Source organism: Typopeltis vanoorti, chromosome 15 (assembly GCF_054136105.1).
Source record: "Typopeltis vanoorti isolate ZY-2024b chromosome 15, IOZ_Tvanoo_1.0, whole genome shotgun sequence".
NCBI classification, from domain to species: Eukaryota; Metazoa; Arthropoda; class Arachnida; order Uropygi; family Thelyphonidae; genus Typopeltis; species Typopeltis vanoorti.
Genome location: NC_143563.1, coordinates 69,545,881 through 69,564,929, shown reverse-complemented (window position 1 = coordinate 69,564,929; position 19,049 = coordinate 69,545,881). Strand labels below are relative to the sequence as shown.

Genomic DNA, 19,049 nt, shown 5'->3' with positions numbered 1-19,049 from the left:
AGTTGGAAATAAAACTTCTCAATTTAATATTCTTAATTTCAATACTATATCATTTCCTTTTAGAAATGGCAAAAACACTTGCAATTGTAATTCTTGTAGATAAACTTATACCTTGGTTTACATGTGATTTAAATTTTTCAGGAAATAACAACGTATACTAAAATATTAATTAAAAAACTTTAATCAATACCTTCCCATATTTCGGCTAAAAACTATGATTTGGGAAGTTTTTTTAAGGCTGAGGCTGATTCTAGGAACAATACTACACCATACCAAATATAATTTCATATTTATATTTGGTATGGTGTAGTAAAGTGTCATTCTTCCAGCGTATTCTGTGATGGGTATCTAGTGCATGGTCCGCAAGTCCTGAGTGGCTGTATTGGTGAAACTGGATGTAGTCTTTGTGTTAGGATATCCTGATATTAGCTGTCCTGTCTGTTTGGCCATAGTAGGAGAGTTTACAGCTGCAAGGGACGTGGTACACTCCAGGTAGGTCTAGGGAAAGTGGCTGGTCTTTGGTGGAGTGGATAAGGGATGCCAATTTCTTATGTGGTTTGTAACAGGTAGTCAGGTCATATTTTTTATAGGATTTTTTTGAGCTTTTCAGAAGTGCCCGGATATATGGAATGGTAATAGATTTAGTGTAATCTCTGATAAGAAGGGGAGAGGGGGGTTCTGGTTAACTGGTTTTAATATTTTCTGGATTTTATGGGAGTTACAGAAATTGGCTAAGTAGGTATTAAGGATTTGGTTTAGTTCAGTAGTTAGGGCATTGTTGTTGAACAGATTAATTGAGCCCTGTTATATAGGGTTTTTATAATCCCATACTGTTGTGTGTGTGTGTGTGGGGGGGGGGAATTGCTAGTGAATGTATCAACCTGTATGGGCTGGTTTTTTGTAAACAGAGAAAGCCAAGACTGGCTACATCCAGTCCGATATTGTTAGCAATATGGATAGGAAGGTTGAGGATACCATGTTCCACCTGTATCATTATTTCTTCAGATGGTATTTTTTTCGGTGCTACAGCGAAGTTGTGGCCACGTGCGAGTGTACTGTGTTTCAGGCTAATGGAAGAAAGGTTATTTACAGTGTTGAGTAGCATTTGAGGTTCGGATGCAGTTCTTTTTTAGATTTTAAAACTTTTTTATATGCCAACATTGTATTTTAATAAATTCTTTCTCTGCTGAAGCATGAGAGACGTCTGAAAGGATCACCCAAAGGTCGTTGTTCAGCATTGCAGCAAGCTCTTCCTCTAATGCATGAATAGTCTTATTTGTGTCAGCCAAGAGAACATGTGTGGCAGCAATTTGTTCACGTAGTATTGAAGCTAGTGCGGCTATAAATGCAGAGAGCCTTTAATGACATGAAACAGTGTTTCAATTTTACACAAAATGCCACTGTGGTTCTCAACCAGACTACACAGGTAAGCTTTCAACTTTACTGTTAGATCATTCTACCTACCTCCCCATTGAATATGATCCCACCAGATCCCCAATCAGAACACTCCAAAGGCCCCTTAAGAAGGTGACTAGCAGACTAAAACCTTTCGACTCTAGACCTCCTCCTGAATATATGGACTACCAAAAATGCATAAGTAGAATGTGCCATTACATCCCATTGTGGATGGCACTGTTTCCCCCGCATACAAATTAGCCAAATATTTAGCCAAAGTGCTCACACCTCATACTGGCAACAGTATAGAGAACCTCTCACTCCAACACACTGACATAATGGTCAGTTTTGATGTCTCCTCCTTATTCACAAATGTCCCACTAAAAGATACCTTAGTTCACTATTTGGCCATACGACTTAGACATACTTTGCAACTTCCTAACACACTTAAACAATCAACACCCCAGAATCCAGTTCACCTGCAAAGAAAACAACAACAACAACACTCTCCCTTTTCTAGACACTCTGATCACATGTCAGCCTGAGGGGTCCTTGGCTTTCTCTGTTTACAGAAAACCAATCCATAAAGGTGATACATTCATCAGTAATTACACCCCTGCCTCCTCAATTGGATTATAAAAACCCTATATAACAGGGCTAAATTAATCTGCTCAGACAACGATGCCCTAACTACTGAACTAAACCATATCCTTCACCTACCTGGAGAGAGGAGACTTGTACAAGATTGTGGTCTGCGTTGCCGATAGGGGTGTTGACCTGAATTATGTATCTGGAGGGAGAACTGGTTAAAAAGAGATAGAGAGAGTGAAGAGGGTTATCAGCAATTTACATAGGTAGACAAACATTAGCATTAGGTCATTGCTTATGGCAAAGATTTTTGCCTCTTGTCCAGCTTAGTAGGTGGTCAGTTGGAATCACAGATGTTGTCTAGGAAGATGACCTCAGTATCTGGATTGCAGATGATAAGTTTCATGGAGCAGAATGTGAAGAGGTCTGAGTAGTTGGAGAACAGTAAATGCAGCAGATGAATATTACAAAATAGGGAAAGAAAACCTTGAATCGGAGGAAGTCAAAAGTATGGGATTCTAAATTAGGCACTCTCTGACATGCAATGTCTGATCTCACAAAAGCACAGGCACCAACCACATGACAAAAGGGATTGTGAAGTGTGTAATTAGGACACCAGGAGTGGATGTAGATGTTATTTGGGCTTCTGTTAAAGGTATAAGGTCTGGTCTGGATGACAAAGTTATAGTGAATGTCATTCATGTTGGTGTGAATGCTGCAGATGTTAGTAAAGTGGATGTGAAAGCAAGTTTTTAATGAGGTAGTGGCATGATTTGTGGACAGTGATTGGTTGCATTGTGAAAGTCTTACTGGAATTAGTTTATGAGAGATTTCTTTTTTGTCAATGTCACTACCATTTTTTTTTAAGATTCATCATTAGTTTGTGGTTAGATAGAGGGATAGAGTGGGGATGTGCAGTGAGAGGAGATAGACTTTCGGACACGATGACATTCACACAGCATGACCATGCCGTAACATGGCCTCTACGGCGCCTCCCACATACCACTACTATGACTCCATCTCCAGGCATGACCTGGTAGTTATGTTAAAAGCTTATATACGCTAAGTTGAAATAATAAAACTAATATATATAACATATACATATTTAAATAAAGTGATAAAGATTAATACTCTGTAAAAATTTGTCTGAGTGTCCAGAAACATTATGAATATGACTAAAATAGCAATGCGCCTATTGACAAAATAAGGGCAGTCAATTAAAACATGAATGATGGTTAGTCTTGTACCACACAACCTACATATAGGTATGTCATCTCCGCTCACTAGTAAGGAGTGTGTAAGTTGATTATGACCTATGCAGAGTGTGTAAGTTGATTATGACCTATGCAGAGCTGAGCAAGAAGAACTTCATCTTTATGATCCTTGAATAGACTAGACTGCCACAATTTGATTTCACACTTGATTTAATAGAGCTTGTTGTTGGTCTCTCTATTACATAATGACTACCACTGAGATAAAAGTTTGTCTGATGATTTGCCTGTAACCAAAGTAGAGGATAGGAAAATGGTGAAACTTTGAGAAATGAGGTGACCTAGCTGCAGTGTCTGCAGCCTTGTTTCCCTTAATCTCGGGATCAAAAAGAAGTGCATGTGTAAATGTAACTTCCATAAACAAGAGAATGTGTTGGTTATGAGAGTCCTGAACATTTACACAGCTCTAGACTTATTGCCTGTAGGGTGCTACATGAATCTGTATATGTAATACACCTTTGGTAGTTGCAATTTTATGTAGTTTAAGGCATGCTCTATAAGAAACAGCTCAACAGCAAGGTTGTTACATTCTAGTGGGATCTGAGCAGATATATATTATGCTGTCTGGGAGGACAGCAGAAGATTACACTAGGACCTCTGATTTTGAACCATCCATAGACAGGCAGGCAGAAAAATCAGAGTATTCCATTCTGTCTGCATGAAAGAGCTGCTGGTGGGCAACAGAAGGGGTGGAATATTTAGGGTAGCCTGCAGAAAGAAAAGCTGCATGGTGATATATATGAATCCATGGCAGTAGTGTTTTTAATGGCATCTCAAAGATGCCGAATTTGCAGAAGCCAGATTGTATTCTGACAAAACGATTATTTCTCTCCACAAAACAAAAGGATAAGAAAATTTTTTTTTCAGATTTTTTTTCATTTTTTTATGTCCATTTTTCTCAGAATCTGCTGGTCAGAGCAACTGATTGACAATTTAGTGGGATTTTCAATCCTTCTCTAGACAGATATCCAGGAAAACTTTCTTGCAGAAAATTCCGTTGAATAGGAACAATAGTTCCTATTTGGTAGTTGGGCAACATTTAAGAAAAATAATTTTTATTTCTCATTTTGTGGGCAGTTTGTTGTAGTTTTCCCATGCCACTCAAAGAGAACGGGATTTGTTGTTTTCTGCTATACATTTTTGGACGAGGAACTCCAAGCAATAAGATGATGCTGTTTTGGCAAAAACCACCCTAAGACTGTTGGCAATTGCTGTTGGGTCAGTAATTCATTATCAGGGACACATTTATATACTTTTGGAGGCCCTAGGTGAAACATTATTATGAGGCCTCAAAAGAACAAGTCTATTTCAGTTAATCAAATTCATAAGCATTTTTTTTTTTAGTTTATTGAAAATAAAAGTCGACATTTCCATAACTCATTTTAATAAAATAGAAATAACACAACATTGGTATACATATATTTGCATTTAAAAAAAAAACTTATAAAAATAAATCAGTTCAAATTTAAATTTAAAAAAAAAATAATAAAGTTTTTTTTCTGGCTTTGGTTTTAGCAAATATATCTAAAATGTCATCGTAATTAATCAAGTCCATTACATCAGATTCAATGCATAATAACGACAAGTCACTTGTTTTATTGTTGTGCAAGTTGCTTCTTAAATAATTTTTTACTCGTTTCAACACTGCATTTGAAATGGGCATTGTCAAAAATATTTTTAGAATTGTTTCTACATTCGGAAAAGTAGACCTAAACCCATCGTTTATAAATTTATACATATTTTAATTGAATTTTTTCCTTTATCATTATTAAAAATTGCTTAACTTTATCAATAAATTTTTCTGAGTCAATATCAGCCCCATAAGATTGTAAAATTTTGTTAATACTAGTCTTGTAATTGTCCTGAGCTATATCTTTCTTCAAAAAAAGTCAAACATATCTAATGTCTAAATAGCTTTTTGCTCTTTTATTAATTTCCAAAATTACCTTATTGCAAAGTATTAACAATGACATTTTCTTTCGCATGTAATATATGAGTAATCTCAATTAGATTGTGAAATTTCGTCACACATTTTTTTTTATTTTTTCATGCTTTCCTTCTCATCTTTAATTTTTGTCATGCACTGACCCCCCCCCCCCAATTAATCCTTGAATGACGATTTTGGAGCCATTAATGGATTAACTATGGTGGAGCAACCTTTGGTCACTTGACTTTACGTGTACTGTGTTACTTAGAATTTCCTTTACAGTCCTATGATATTTGATCTTTTTTTTTTTTTTTTTTCTGCACAATTTTATTTTTCTCCAAAAATAAAAAACGAATTTCACACGTGTGAAAATAATCAATCCTGAAATGACCAAAGATCAGCCTTTACAATGAATCTATTTAGTAAAAGTAATTTTGCTGTCTTTTATTCTTCAAATCAGTGTAACGGAACAAGACAACTTTATGTTCTTTCACTTTCTGAAAAATAAAAGAATTGTTATTCATGAATTTTCAAATGTTTATTTCATTTAAAATATTGTCAAATATATTTTTTAAATAAAATTTTTGAAATAAATATGACATTTTGCTTTCTTTCCTTGCAAAATACCATTATATGGATCATCACATTTCAATTTTAGGAACGATTTTGTTTAATGAACAACAAATGATGGTAAACTGCATTACTTAGGGTTTCCGATTGAGAATCTTTTTTTTTTTTTTTTTAATATCAAAAATTTATATCCAATATTTTAGCAGGGACTCTTCACCTTTTTCTTTTGCTTAAAATTGCAACAGATTTTATTTTATTTTTGTAGGATCCACATTACTATAATATCCAGTGCGTAACCACTGGAGATATGTTGAAAATATAATATGAAGGGCTGAGATAATTTTGGATTCAATATCCACTTAATTTGAATAACATGAAGGGTATCCAATACGGAATGATTCAAAATTTATGCTTATTTTGAAGATTTTTTACTGCATCGCCCTCCCTTCTCCTCTCCTGGAACTCAGTTACATAACTACTTTAAATTTCTACTGGTTTGAAAGATTTCAGACAGTTGTCAAAATTATTTCATTTTATACTTCAGTTTACCTGACAAAAGAAATAAAGCAATAATATCGTTGTACCATCGAAGCTTCTAATTCTATACTATTTCTTCGCAATCTAAAATCAGTTGTTCATTCAAATTATTCTAAGTTTTAGCAATACTATGCTATATTTTCAATATGTAAAACTATTTGTGCAGACCACACAAAAGAAAATTCAGTAGTGTGATTTTTTTTTAATTCTAAATATTACTGTGTCTTAGAAATATGTGATAATAATCCTCTTAGCTGGAGGAAAATCTAAAGGCTTATATTATTCTCACTGCTATTGAGAAAGACAAGAGTGACGTTTCCCCAGAAATCACACTAAATTGCCTCAAGCTGTAGTGCAAAATACATCAAGAATGTCTTGTTTTGTTTTCAGTTGTTGATTAGTAGACATCCCTAACACAAAAAAAACTGACATTTCTTTTACAGGCTGATACAGTATTTATGCCAAAATTATTTCTTAATTTATAGTGATCGGATTCACTTTTATTAAAGAAAAATTATAAATTATTTAATACAATTATCTTGAAAAAAAAAAAAGAAAAAGAAAAAAGATTTGAATTATTTAAAAGAAAAGAGGTGCAAAGTCCAACTCTACCTCCCCGTGGTGCATCCTGGGGTGTTGGGAATCCTAACCATTATCAGACCTTTAAACCCAACACCACTAACAGAGCTCTGGCGAACACTTCAGAACCCTAGTCAGGAGAAGTGTATATACGACCACAGCAAAGATTCCACTACTGCAACAACAGAAATGGCCCGAGTCCTGCACAGCCCACACATTCACCTTTCTACAGTGTTGGTAAGGCACCGAGTGAGGCCAGGGGTGCTAAGAATCTCACAGATGAAAACAGACCGCCTCTTAAATCTATGAAAATAGCAATCAAACTTTGGCAAGAGACTACAGAATAGATTTATTAATCAAAGAACTAACCAATATCAACTTAGATATTCCACTAGTGAATGAAACAAAAAGATTGAAAGAACTGACAACAAGATGGTACCAATGGCTCACAGATACTCCTCGGAGCATCCTCAAACAATGACAAATAAGGAGGAGTGAGCTTCATTATTAAATCTAAGCTCACCAAGTCAATCCTTTCTTGTAACATCACATCTGAAAGAATAGGTGTACTCCTAATTGGAATAGAGAACAATATAACAATAAAATTAATATCCTGCTATGCTCCAACATCTGTAGCTGATAATCAAGAAATAGAAAATTTTTACATGAATCTTGAACAGGCATTAAATTACAAGTCAATACACATTCGTTGATGACTTTAATGCCAAAATAGGATGTGGAAAAGAAAAAAAGAGTTTATAGGACCACATGGCCTGGAAGAAAGAAATAGAAGAGGAGAGAGATTAGCTGAATTTGCTGCAGCTGAACAACTCTTTATCATGAACACTTTTTTCAACAAATGCCCAGGAAGAAGATGGACTTGGAAATCTTCAAATGGAGGCACAAAAAATGAAACTGACTACTTTGACAGACTGCAAAAGACTGGTAGAATAGGCAAAACATACTTCAACATAGATTCTGACCACAGACTCCTCAGAGCCATTATAAGAATAGACTACAAAAAAGAACAACACATCAGGGCAACAGTAAACCACAAAAGACAACCCAAGCAAATAGATTACCACAAGTTCAGGAAGTACATAGAAGAAACCGAATGGACTATTAAGAACTGTTACATAAATGACTATATTGACTTTATAAATAAATTCAATGAGTGCAAGAAAAAATCAGAAATTCCTCTGAAAGAGAGAACGACTCTCAACTCAAACTATAAACTACTGACAAAGAGAAAAGAACTGAAGAAATCTAAAGAAAATTTTCTGTAAGTTACTAAGAAAAAGAAATCCAGAAGACTACAAAGCTTTCAGGATACAAAAACTAAGAGAAGCAGTGCAGGCAAAAACCAGCCTGGAAAAAATAGAGAAAGAATTAAATTTTAAGCAGTCAATTCCACCTGCTGTACACAATCAAAATTGAGAAAAACATACTAATAGAAAAAGGACAGAATAAATTGTGCAAAATTTTTATAATGATCTCTATGCAACTAAATGCCAAGTTGCAGAACCTATCATTCCAAAACCAAGCAATATACCAGATGTATTTCCAGAAGAAATAGAACATGCCCTTAAGAAAATGAGTAAAGGTAAAGCCTCAGGACTTGATCATGTTAAGGCTGAAAAAATCCAACAAGGTGGACCAATTATTTTTAAAGCCTTTGCGGCCAGATTCACATGGTACTTCAAAGAAAGATACTAGAGGAATTGAAGACCAAAATCAATACTTCTATTCAAAAAAGGGAACAAGGAAGACCTAAAAAACTATCGTCCAATCTGTCTCTTTCACATATATAATATCATGAACAGAGTAATACTGAGCAGAATCCAAAACACTCTTGAAGACAACTCCAGTAGAGAGCAGGCAGGATTCAGAAGAGGCTTCTCCACAATAGATCATTTCCAGGTCATTTCACAACTAACAGAAAAATGCAGAGAATACCGAATCCCTGTATGTTTCCCCTTTATTGATTTTAAAAAAGCATTTGATACATTACAACACAATGCAGTCATCAGTACCTTACTGGAAATAAATGTGGACCCCTACTTACATCCACATGATAAAAGAAATTAACAAAAATCAGACCACACAAATAACCCTATTTGATCAACCTATAAATAAAGATATAACGAGAGGGATCCGCCAAGGCGATGTGATCTTCCCAAATCTATTTACCACTTTAGAATACATTCTGAAAAAAAAAAACAGACCGAAACAGAGGAATAAGCATAGATGGTGAAAAACTACAAATCCTTATATTTGCTGATGACCTAGTACTGATATCCTACAACCCAAAAGACCTAGAAGAAATGAGTGAAAAAATATACACAAACAGCAGTAAGAGATAGGCTTAGAAATGAATCCAGAAAAAACAAAATGGATCAAAAACATCTACACAAGTGACAGTCACCTATGTATTAATAACATCCATATAGAACAAGTTGACCCCAACAATTACTTAGGACAAACAATAAAAATGAATAATAATTTATGTGAAGAATTATCAAAAAAAAAAAAAAAAAAAAAAAAAGAAAGCTGAATGGCTATCATTCAACAGACTAAAAGAAACGCTTATTGATCCAAATCTTGACATCTCTCCGAAGGCAAAACTATTTAATAGTGATATTCTACCATCACTTACATATGGATCAGAAACATGAAATACGACAAGAAAAGAAGAAGAGACTCTCAGAATAACTCAGCATGCAATAGAAAGCAGGATTTGTAACATCAGCAGAATGGAACATGTTAGAAACACGGAACTAAGAAAGAGATCAGGCATAAAAGATGTGGTAACTGCAGTATATTAAAGCAAGATGAGATGGGCAGGTCATATAGCCAGACCCGGGGATAACAGATGGATATACAGAATACTCAACTGGCAACCAAGAATAAAGAGAAAACCAGGAAGACCACTTACAAGATGGGAAGATCCACTAGTAAAATCGATGGATGTAACATGGAAGAGAAAGGCTCGATATCGAGATCATTGGAGGCATCTTTGTGACCTGCACTCATGGAGAAATCCTGAGTGAAACACAGGCCCATCAAGGTAAAAGAAAAGATGCATATGTATTACATAATCATTTATTTCTTAGGGGGGGGGGAGTGTTATAGACCTATTCCTTTCTGTTCAAGTAACAGTCTATAAGCTATGTATCTGTCTCAATAATTAACGAAAATTATTGAGAAAGTGAAGAAAAGCACGTTCAGTAGACACATTAAAAAGTGCCTAATAGCCAAATACACACAGAAATTCATTTTATTATTATTATTATTATTTATTTATTTATTTTTTTTTTTTTTATTTATTTATTTATTTTTTTTATTTATTTTTTTTTTTTTTTTACACCTTTCTGGTTGATTTACAGATGTTCAAAACATTTTATTCTGATATTGCTTTTATAGGTTGAAACTCTTATAAACATCAATTTCTCCAATATCACACAATTTAATGATTAATACTTATCAGGAAATAATAAATGAGAAAATATACAAAATTTGCTAATTTATAATAATCACAATTTAATTTCGTAGCGGAATATTAAAATTTCTCTGGTACAATTACTTTGGAAAAATAATGAATTAAAACAAAAAGAAAGTACACGTTACCTAGCAGTATTTGTGTGTATGTGTGAATGGTGACAATTTTGGGAGAGGAGTTAGCCATCAATGGTGAAATACAATGTTAATTCTATTATGAAAATTTTGAAAATAAAATTTCATTTTGATGCATGCACTTATACATGTTTCGAATGATAAACTGTAGGGAAAGTATCGCTACTTCAAAACTGCCAATTAATATCGAAATTTGTCGAAAATATGTACATAACAGTTGACCTCATAACTGCCATTTATTTTGATTTGCAGTGAGTGATTAGAGAAAACCAAGAAAGTTGAAGTGCAAAAACCTACAGATTACTTTATTTAAAAATTATGCATTATGTGATATGATTCAAGATTTATGTATAATGCTCTATAAAGCAAAATCATAAAGTGCGAACCTTGGCGCACTCTGTGACCTAACCTTCGACTAAGATTATGAACAAAAAATAAAGAAAACTTAATTTCAACAGATGAAAGTTGTATTTATTTTAAGATTCAGATTTTTATGAATTTATAAAACAATTGTTTGACAAAAATAATTATCATGAATCAAGTTCTGGGAGAATAAAATGTATTGGCAATTAAAATAATTAGCAAAAAAATTGATAGTGACACTGATCTTCCAAAGTGATACAATATTAAGTGAAGAAAGTATGAAAGGATCTCTGATTTTGCACTGTCATTAAAAACTATCATTATAGGATAAAAAAATGAAACTAACTTGTAGGTATTTAGTCTAATATAACTTAGATTCCGGTTACCGAGCAAACGGCAAACAACTGCGTTGCTTACTATAGGCAATGAACGTAGCTACTTACGCTAGGTAATCTAGTTAAGTGTTTTTTTTATTCTAAGGAAAGGACAATGTATTTTTGACAAAGGACAAATGGAGGCAGGGGGCCTCACAAATTTTTCAAAGGCCTCTAGTTTTTATATTATGAATTTAATATTTAAAAATAAGTATTTTATTTTGCAACTATAACTAGGCTGTTTTCATATTGTTGTTTGTGAGGAGTAAGGTTTTAAAATGTGGCCACCATAGAATGTGAGACCCCAGTTTGCTCCTAATGCACCTTATGGTAAATGTAGCCCTGTCCATTATGTCCAAGGATGGAAAGTGGGCAGGTGGTATATCTGCCTTTCATTTTCTGGATTTTATCTTACACTTCTTTGCCGCTGGTTGCTCTTATTATGGAAAATGAATGTATTGGATCCAAGATTCAGTTTGATGATTTCAAAGCAGTTGTGTCCTCTTATAGAACTTGAAGAAAGCAATAATGATAATGACTATCAGACCATTTGGTATAAGGTTTGAAATCAATGAGAATTGTTGTTGTTCTATGATATCTGCTGGGGTATATCAAAAGTTATTTCTAGCTTTCTTCTGTACTTCTTTGGCTGCTATGCAATCAGCATTCCACCACAGTTTAAAGAAATTTGGAAACTGATTAGTTGTTTTAGAAATTACAATTGTGGCAGCTTAATTTTCCATTGTGATATAGCATATCGCTGTCAATGTCACATGATTCACTGCACTGCTGATAAGGGATGAGCTGACTATTGTGGAATCAAGTTCAGCTAAGGAAGAAAAGGTAAGCCAGTCAGCTTGCTTGATTTTCCATCATGATATCTGTGATATAGCACATGACTGTCCATGCAAAAAAGTGGGTGTCACAGGGAAGTGATTGCTCCCAAATAAGCTATCACGGTTCCGACTTAAACAGTGGGAGGAGGGACAGTGAGCAGATAGTTAAGTCAATGGCAGTGAATGTTCGTGTAGGCATATGGAAAAAGGTGTTACTTTCTGTATTCAAGCGAAAGACAAATACTATATATAAACTAGTACAGAAACGTTCAGTGTATAAACAATTCTTCCTCTGATATTAGTTGGGAAACTACCCCACAGAGAGTTGTCTTCATTTAAATTCCCCATCATTTTTATGGAGGCTGTAAAGTAAAGGGGATGGTAACTGCAATATGACATCATCAAGGTCATCCTGAAAGAGACAGATCTACAGAAGGAGGCAAGTAGATGTAGTATAGAAGATGGAATCCATAATTCCATTGTAGAAATGTTTTCATCATTTATTGTTGGTGGTATCATCTGGGTTCTGATGTTATCAGGTTTTATTTGCATTGGCTTTGAATTTTTTCTTTTTTTTTGAGAATTGTGGATGGCCTGTGTCTATCATTTCTTTTCAACAGGAAAAATATCCAAGTAAAATTAAATTGGACTCCATCTAAGACACCAGATATATTATTTTATCCTTTTGATGCTCCTTGGTGCACAATTCCATTTTTGGCATGTCCTCAAGAGTGAGCACATACCAATTTTTCTCTTTTATGCATTCTAAAGAGAGCATACAACTCATACAATTCAGGGATGTTGTAATTGTTAGAAGGACCAACATATGCTATACAGTTATCCTCAGAGTATAGGAGGGTTTGCCACTAGATGCTGCTACATTTGTGGTATATTTGCTTCCTTGCCTCCTGATTCTCTGCTCAGTTTTTATTTTTTGGATCTCCTTTTCATCCTTCCCCCTTTGGCATGCTTGTGAATATGCTGGTTGATCTCCCTTACAATTAGAACATTTCAGGGGTGTTACTCTTACAGTCTTCATTCTTGTGATCCTTACTATATATATTAAGCACAGATGGTAGAACCGCTACAAGCAGTTTGAGAATTACCATACTTTGACATTTAAAGCAGTGCAAAGGATTTGGGATGTAGAATCTAACTGGAAAGTTCAGATATACTGTTTTCACAGATTTTGGTAGTTTAGATATGTTGAAAGTAATGATGCTATTCTTAGTGGGAATGAGGCAGCTGTCACTACATATGAATGTTCTCCTCATGGCTGTCATTCCTTGGTCTTTTATTTTGGTACTGATCTCTTCATTAGGAAGATCAAAGAGATCCCATCCCAATTTTACTCCTCAAGTGTAGTTCAAAGTTTTGTGAGGGATAATTGTCACTGGTATTCCTCCAATAGATGTTGCATGAAGGAGTTAATTTGATTGTGTCTGAGTGTTGCTACAAGAATGTCCCCTGAACAGTTTCTTGATAATTTTGGATATTCTGGTGACCCTTCCAAACCTTTCTGGATAAAGAGGGATAACAATAAATTCTCAAATGGATATTTTTCAATTGGTTGTAATATTAAAGAGGTTGGTTATGTTTATTGCTGTCTGATGGTTTTTTTTTTTTTTTTTTGCTTCTTTATTGTTTTCCATTGATACTGCAATTGCTTCTGGACATGGTTGGGGCTTTTTGAAGTCTCTTGATAAACTTGAGCATGAAAAATTACTCTTTTTCAAAGGTAGTTTCAAGCACCAGAGTTCCTGCCATAACAGAGCCACACACATGGATGCCCACTCTATGGCAAGCAATGACTATGCTCAGGAGTGGAACACCAGAGCTACCTCGGACACCATACTAATAGCCCTGCAAACCCTAAGCCCTCTCCCTAGATCATGGGACAGGAAAGACTACACCACCACTGACCCTTGTTGGCAAGTCCACTATGTGAGTGATCACGGCCAGGATATCCGGAACTGACTATTATGCCGAAGAAGAGGCCAAACAGTGTAATACTACCAGGATCTCCTTTCTCAATGTCCAAAAACGACAGCAAGGCATTGATTGTATCCCAGTGATGGTGGTGTGGTCTGGAAGACAGGACAGTAAAAAAGAGTCAGGAGAAATCAAGAATATGGGAAGAAAAGCAAAGAAAAAGAAAGAAAAGGCCAGTACCATCACTGGGAGGTCCCCTCTGCTACAAACAAATCCTTCACATGAGGGATATGGGGAAAACTGTTCCAAAGGAACTGATACATACACTGATCTTGGTTTGGTGAGCAAGTGAGGAAGAGAGAAGCACAGTCTTTCTTCTGTGAAATAAAGTAAGACTATATGTTGGCAGCATTAAAAATTACTAAATTATCTTTAACATATTTGAGAATGGCTCAGTGTTTAAGGCATGACACATCTGAATATTGCAAGGCTTATGAGAATAACGAAGAAAAATGTCATGTCAGTAAAGCTATAAATAGGATTGGACATAAAAAAAGATAATTGATATCTAAGAGAAAAAGTGTAGGTGAAAACATATACCTTGGGGATGCTCTGGCATTGATAGAAAAATCAGATAAGAAGAAACTACTTGTCATGCCATGCAATGAACTTTTAGAGAGAAAGCTAGCCATCTGCTCACAAAAAGTAGGACAATAACGTGGCAGCTTAGAAGGAAGGCTTTTGTCGCTCTTATCAAGAGTGACAAATGAGTCAAAATCTTTCTGTGTCCTGTGCACAAAAGTGAATAAGGTTAGTGAGGTTTACTGTAGAACAAGAATGGCAGAATCCAAACTGATGATTACTAATTAGGATTGGCCTCTAGGTAGTGAAGAAACTGGTTGCTGATGAGGTTCTCTATGCTATTGGATAGATTCTAGATGAGTAGGACAGCTTGTAAAAGTGATATAGGACTGTTAGTTCTGGAGCACAAACTCTTAGCACAAATAGAAGGCTATCATCTCAGCAGAGAACTTATTGGTATCCCAGTTACTATTTTTCTAATGTCCTGACAAAAGATCAGAGGAATCACAATGAGAGTGATTTGTGGAAGAGTGGGAAAAATTGGCCTTGGTTGTCTAAACAAGAGTTAAGTAGGCAACCAAAGTTACTGTAAGACAGAAGTTTTGTCAACAGTTTCTTGGCAAGGGATCAGAAGGCTCAAATGCCATTTGAGTAAGAAGTAAACTTAGTGCTGACTTGTACAGAGTCTGCTTTAGATATGTCCATTTTATTATGTTTTTTAAAATAGTTATGGGCTGTAGTTCATGGTGAGTGGGAGGCTGGGTTTCTGACTTAGCTATTGAGTGCACATTGCATTTTTAGCTTAGACTGTTTGGCATATTTGTTGGAAAATCAAGGCTTATGGATAAGGTTCGGAGAATTTGAGTGGAACAGGCAATAAAAGAACTCATTCTAGAAAGCATAATTTCAGCTATTAGATTAGATTAGAGCAAGTGCTTGGATCAGGAGTCAGAAGAATGGAATTTATCAGATCATGGGAAACAGATGTAGAAATCCTGTTCATTCCAATAGTACCAGTGTACTGTCATATGATATGATGCTGAGATTGCCTGGGAGAAGAACAATAGACAAAGTTATACTCAGAATTGAGGAGGCAAATGTCAATGGTCTTTGGTTAAATTAAAATGATCCAGGTGTTTTGAGAATTATGTGGAATTCTGACAAGAGGTTAACAACCTGATAGTTTTCCTGTTGGGAAAATATACAGGGATAGACATGTATCGATAGATTCCTTTCTCATTAACCATTAACCCACACAAGACGCTGATGTATGCTGCAGGTTTTGCAATCTCCTTGTGCACGCACGTGTGTTTGGGTAGGTTGAGGATGGCATATGTAAACAAAAAATAACTTATTACCCCAGTATCTAGGTTTAAAATAATCACTTGAAGATTTGTTCAAGTTAAGAAATACTTGAAAAGGTTATTCCAAGCTAATGGAACATTCTATACATATGCAATATCCAGTATAAAAAAAATTGGAACAGTAATGGTAAGATAAAAAACTTTACCTTCAAGAAATCACAGAGAGAGCCTTTCTCGTGGTATGCAGTAATTAACCAATATTCTGCTTGAATGTTGTCGCCTCTTTTCTCCCCTCCAATAAATGCTAAAATATTATTGTGATTCATTTGGGGAAGCTTATAAACTTCTTGTTCTATCAACCACGAGCTTTTATCCTGTTGGTGGAAAGAGGAAATCAATATTACAAAGGATCAGAGAAATTATTAAAGTAAAATTGTAAAAGTTGAGTAAATAGTAATAATCACATGCTAAAATTTTGCATCCATTAGGATAAAAAAATGAAATAATAATATGAATATAATTTTCTGAGTTGGATTTCATTCTATATAGATAGTAAGATTTTTTTGGGAGGGTGGGGGAGACAAAAGAAAAAACATTTCAGCTCTTCTGTTTCATTAAAAGTTAACTGGCATCTCATAGTTGTATGAAAGAAAGGAAATTATACAAAAAAAAAAAAAACCTTTCTGATTCCACACTTCTGAAATAAACTAACAACTAAACCAATAAGCAATTAGGAGAAAAAGATGAAATAATAATATGAATATAATTTTCTGGGTTGGATTTCATTCTATATAGATAGTAAGATTTTTTTGGGAGGGGGGGGGGGAGAAAAAAAACATTTCAGCTCTTCTGTTTCATTAAAAGTTAACTGGCATCTCATAGTTGTATGAAAGAAAGGAAATTATACAAAAAAAAAAAAACTTTTCTGATTCTACACTTCTAAAATAAGCTAACAACTAAACCAATAAGCATGTACCATCTACTATTTCATTTGAAGAAAGAATGGAATATGATAAAGGTAAAGTATGAAAATATCACAGGATTATAATTAAGTATATTTTATCTTGTTTCTAATTTTAGGATGGTTTAAAATCCATTTTATCTTACTATTCAAATTTCAGTAAATGGTCAAAACAAATACCGAGGTATATACCGTTCAAAAAGCAGCACATTATAAATAGTGCTCTATTTAAAAAAATAAAATAAAAGGAGGGGAAAATAAAGAATCTATGTTTTTAAAGACAGAGTTTCTGACACTGAATTTCTGTTACCAACAAACTTTATTTCATCAATTTTTCATTCATCTGAGATGGGTTGAGACCCCTAATGAGAGGGTATTAGGCAATTAATGCAACCAGCTTGCCGCTCCTCTGCTACATCCCTATAGGTGAGTATTTTATGTCTGTGTATATAAATGTTCATGAGGCTGGTCTGCCTGTTTTGAGGGATGAAAAAACCCAAGTTTCAGGAGAAAAACAGAAACCCCCTCTACCTCCATATGGGATTCGCTAACTCGCCTTTAATAGCAAAACCCTGATAAAAGTTCTTTACATCATAGATGAGATCTGAACCCATGTCTTTTCAGCCAAAGGGCTCTGTCAAAACAACTGGGCTATGGAGGCTCCCTGTAGACTCATTATATCTTTAAATTTTAATTTACTTTAGAAGCCAAAAATATTTCATTGTTGACATTTTTTTTTAACAATGTTTACTTTACAATTTTTGGAATAAAAATATATAGTGCTGAAAAAAAAGAAGGTTTTTATAAAAAGTAGGACACAATAATAAAATAATGGGAAGTTCTTTACATAGCCTAATATTCTATAGGTATTTTAATAAAAATATTTATGGATGGGGGGGGGGGGTAACTTTTTTCTCTTTTCTGTATTGCAAATTCAAGGAAAATGGGAGTTTGAATTTAAACTAAGAGTTTTTTTCCTGTCATTTCATTTATTTATAGCATTAAAAGATTTCTTTATGATGTGAATGTTATTTAATAGTTATTGGGATGTAATAAATAAAAGCTAAGTTTCATTTCAAAGTTATAGTTATTGTGATAAAATTGAGAACAGCACAATTTTAAAAAAATTGTGCTGTTCTCAGAACCCTTTTTTTTAAACTTAAACTGTTGATTTATAAATTGAACAATAGGAATGGAATAATAAAACAATTATATGCAAGATCCCAGTTTGGTGATAGTGAGGAAAAAGAAGCCAGAAAAACATGACAGAACACTGCATCACAATCACCTGGAACAGTCAGGTGTTTTGTGAAATGTGCATGCAAAGATGTCAGACTACAAAATGCCATTATAGTCATCATATCTGAACAAATGTGCATCTATTTCCACTATTTACATTAATGTATTATTTTTACTCTTAAGCTGTTCATTTGTATTCATGAGACTAATAAGTATATAATAGCGAAAATGATGCTCTTTATTTTAGAAATATAACAGGCATTGTAACTGTTTGACAATCAACATTTATAATAAATTTAGTTTAATCCTTTATACAAGTGTAAGCAAACAAAGTTGCGCCTGAAGTATCTCAGGACTGAGGCAACTCGTGGTAAGATGGACTAAGCTCTCATCACTTGTCTTAGTATCTCCCATAATGCAAAGCACATATCCTTGCAATACTATGTATATAATGCTATGCTTAGTATCTCCCATAATGCAAAGCACATTTCCTTGCAGAGATGTGCAAGTCCACCTTTACCACGAGTTGCCTCAGTCCTGAAGACACTTCAGGTGCAAACTGTTTGCTTACACTTAAATAAAGGATTAAACTAAATTTATTATACTCTAACCAAGTGGGGGGAAAAACTTCCAATCAACATTTCTTTTTATTCTTTAACTATATCTGCTTAGTTACTTTAAATAATACATAGGTATCTTGAATTACCTAGATAAAGTATGTAATAAAATTCTTATTTCATACTTTAACTATAATACTCATACAATGAGTATTTTAGAAATACTCATTGTAGAGATATCCATATAAGAACAATATAATATCCATATAAGAAATATGGATATTATAATGTTCTTCCCTAAATATTCAGTTCCTAGATACTTTAGTAACATGCCTTCCTAGAATACCTAGTTAATCTACAGAATAACTGAATTATATACTTTAACAGTAGTGCACGTGTGC

General features: G+C 34.3%; 1 protein-coding gene across 4 annotated transcripts in view; it reads right to left on the bottom strand.

Annotated features, from left to right (window-relative positions):
• The window catches only part of LOC150098858 (activin receptor type-2A-like), a 181,969-nt gene that overhangs the window by 52,490 nt on the left and 110,430 nt on the right, over positions 1-19,049 (bottom strand). For all 4 annotated transcript variants that reach the window (XM_090404565.1, XM_090404562.1, XM_090404563.1 and 1 more), the window contains exon 5: positions 16,098-16,265. In XM_090404565.1, coding sequence (XP_090260691.1) covers positions 16,098-16,265 — 168 coding nt within the window. The remainder of the gene's footprint in view (positions 1-16,097; positions 16,266-19,049) is intronic.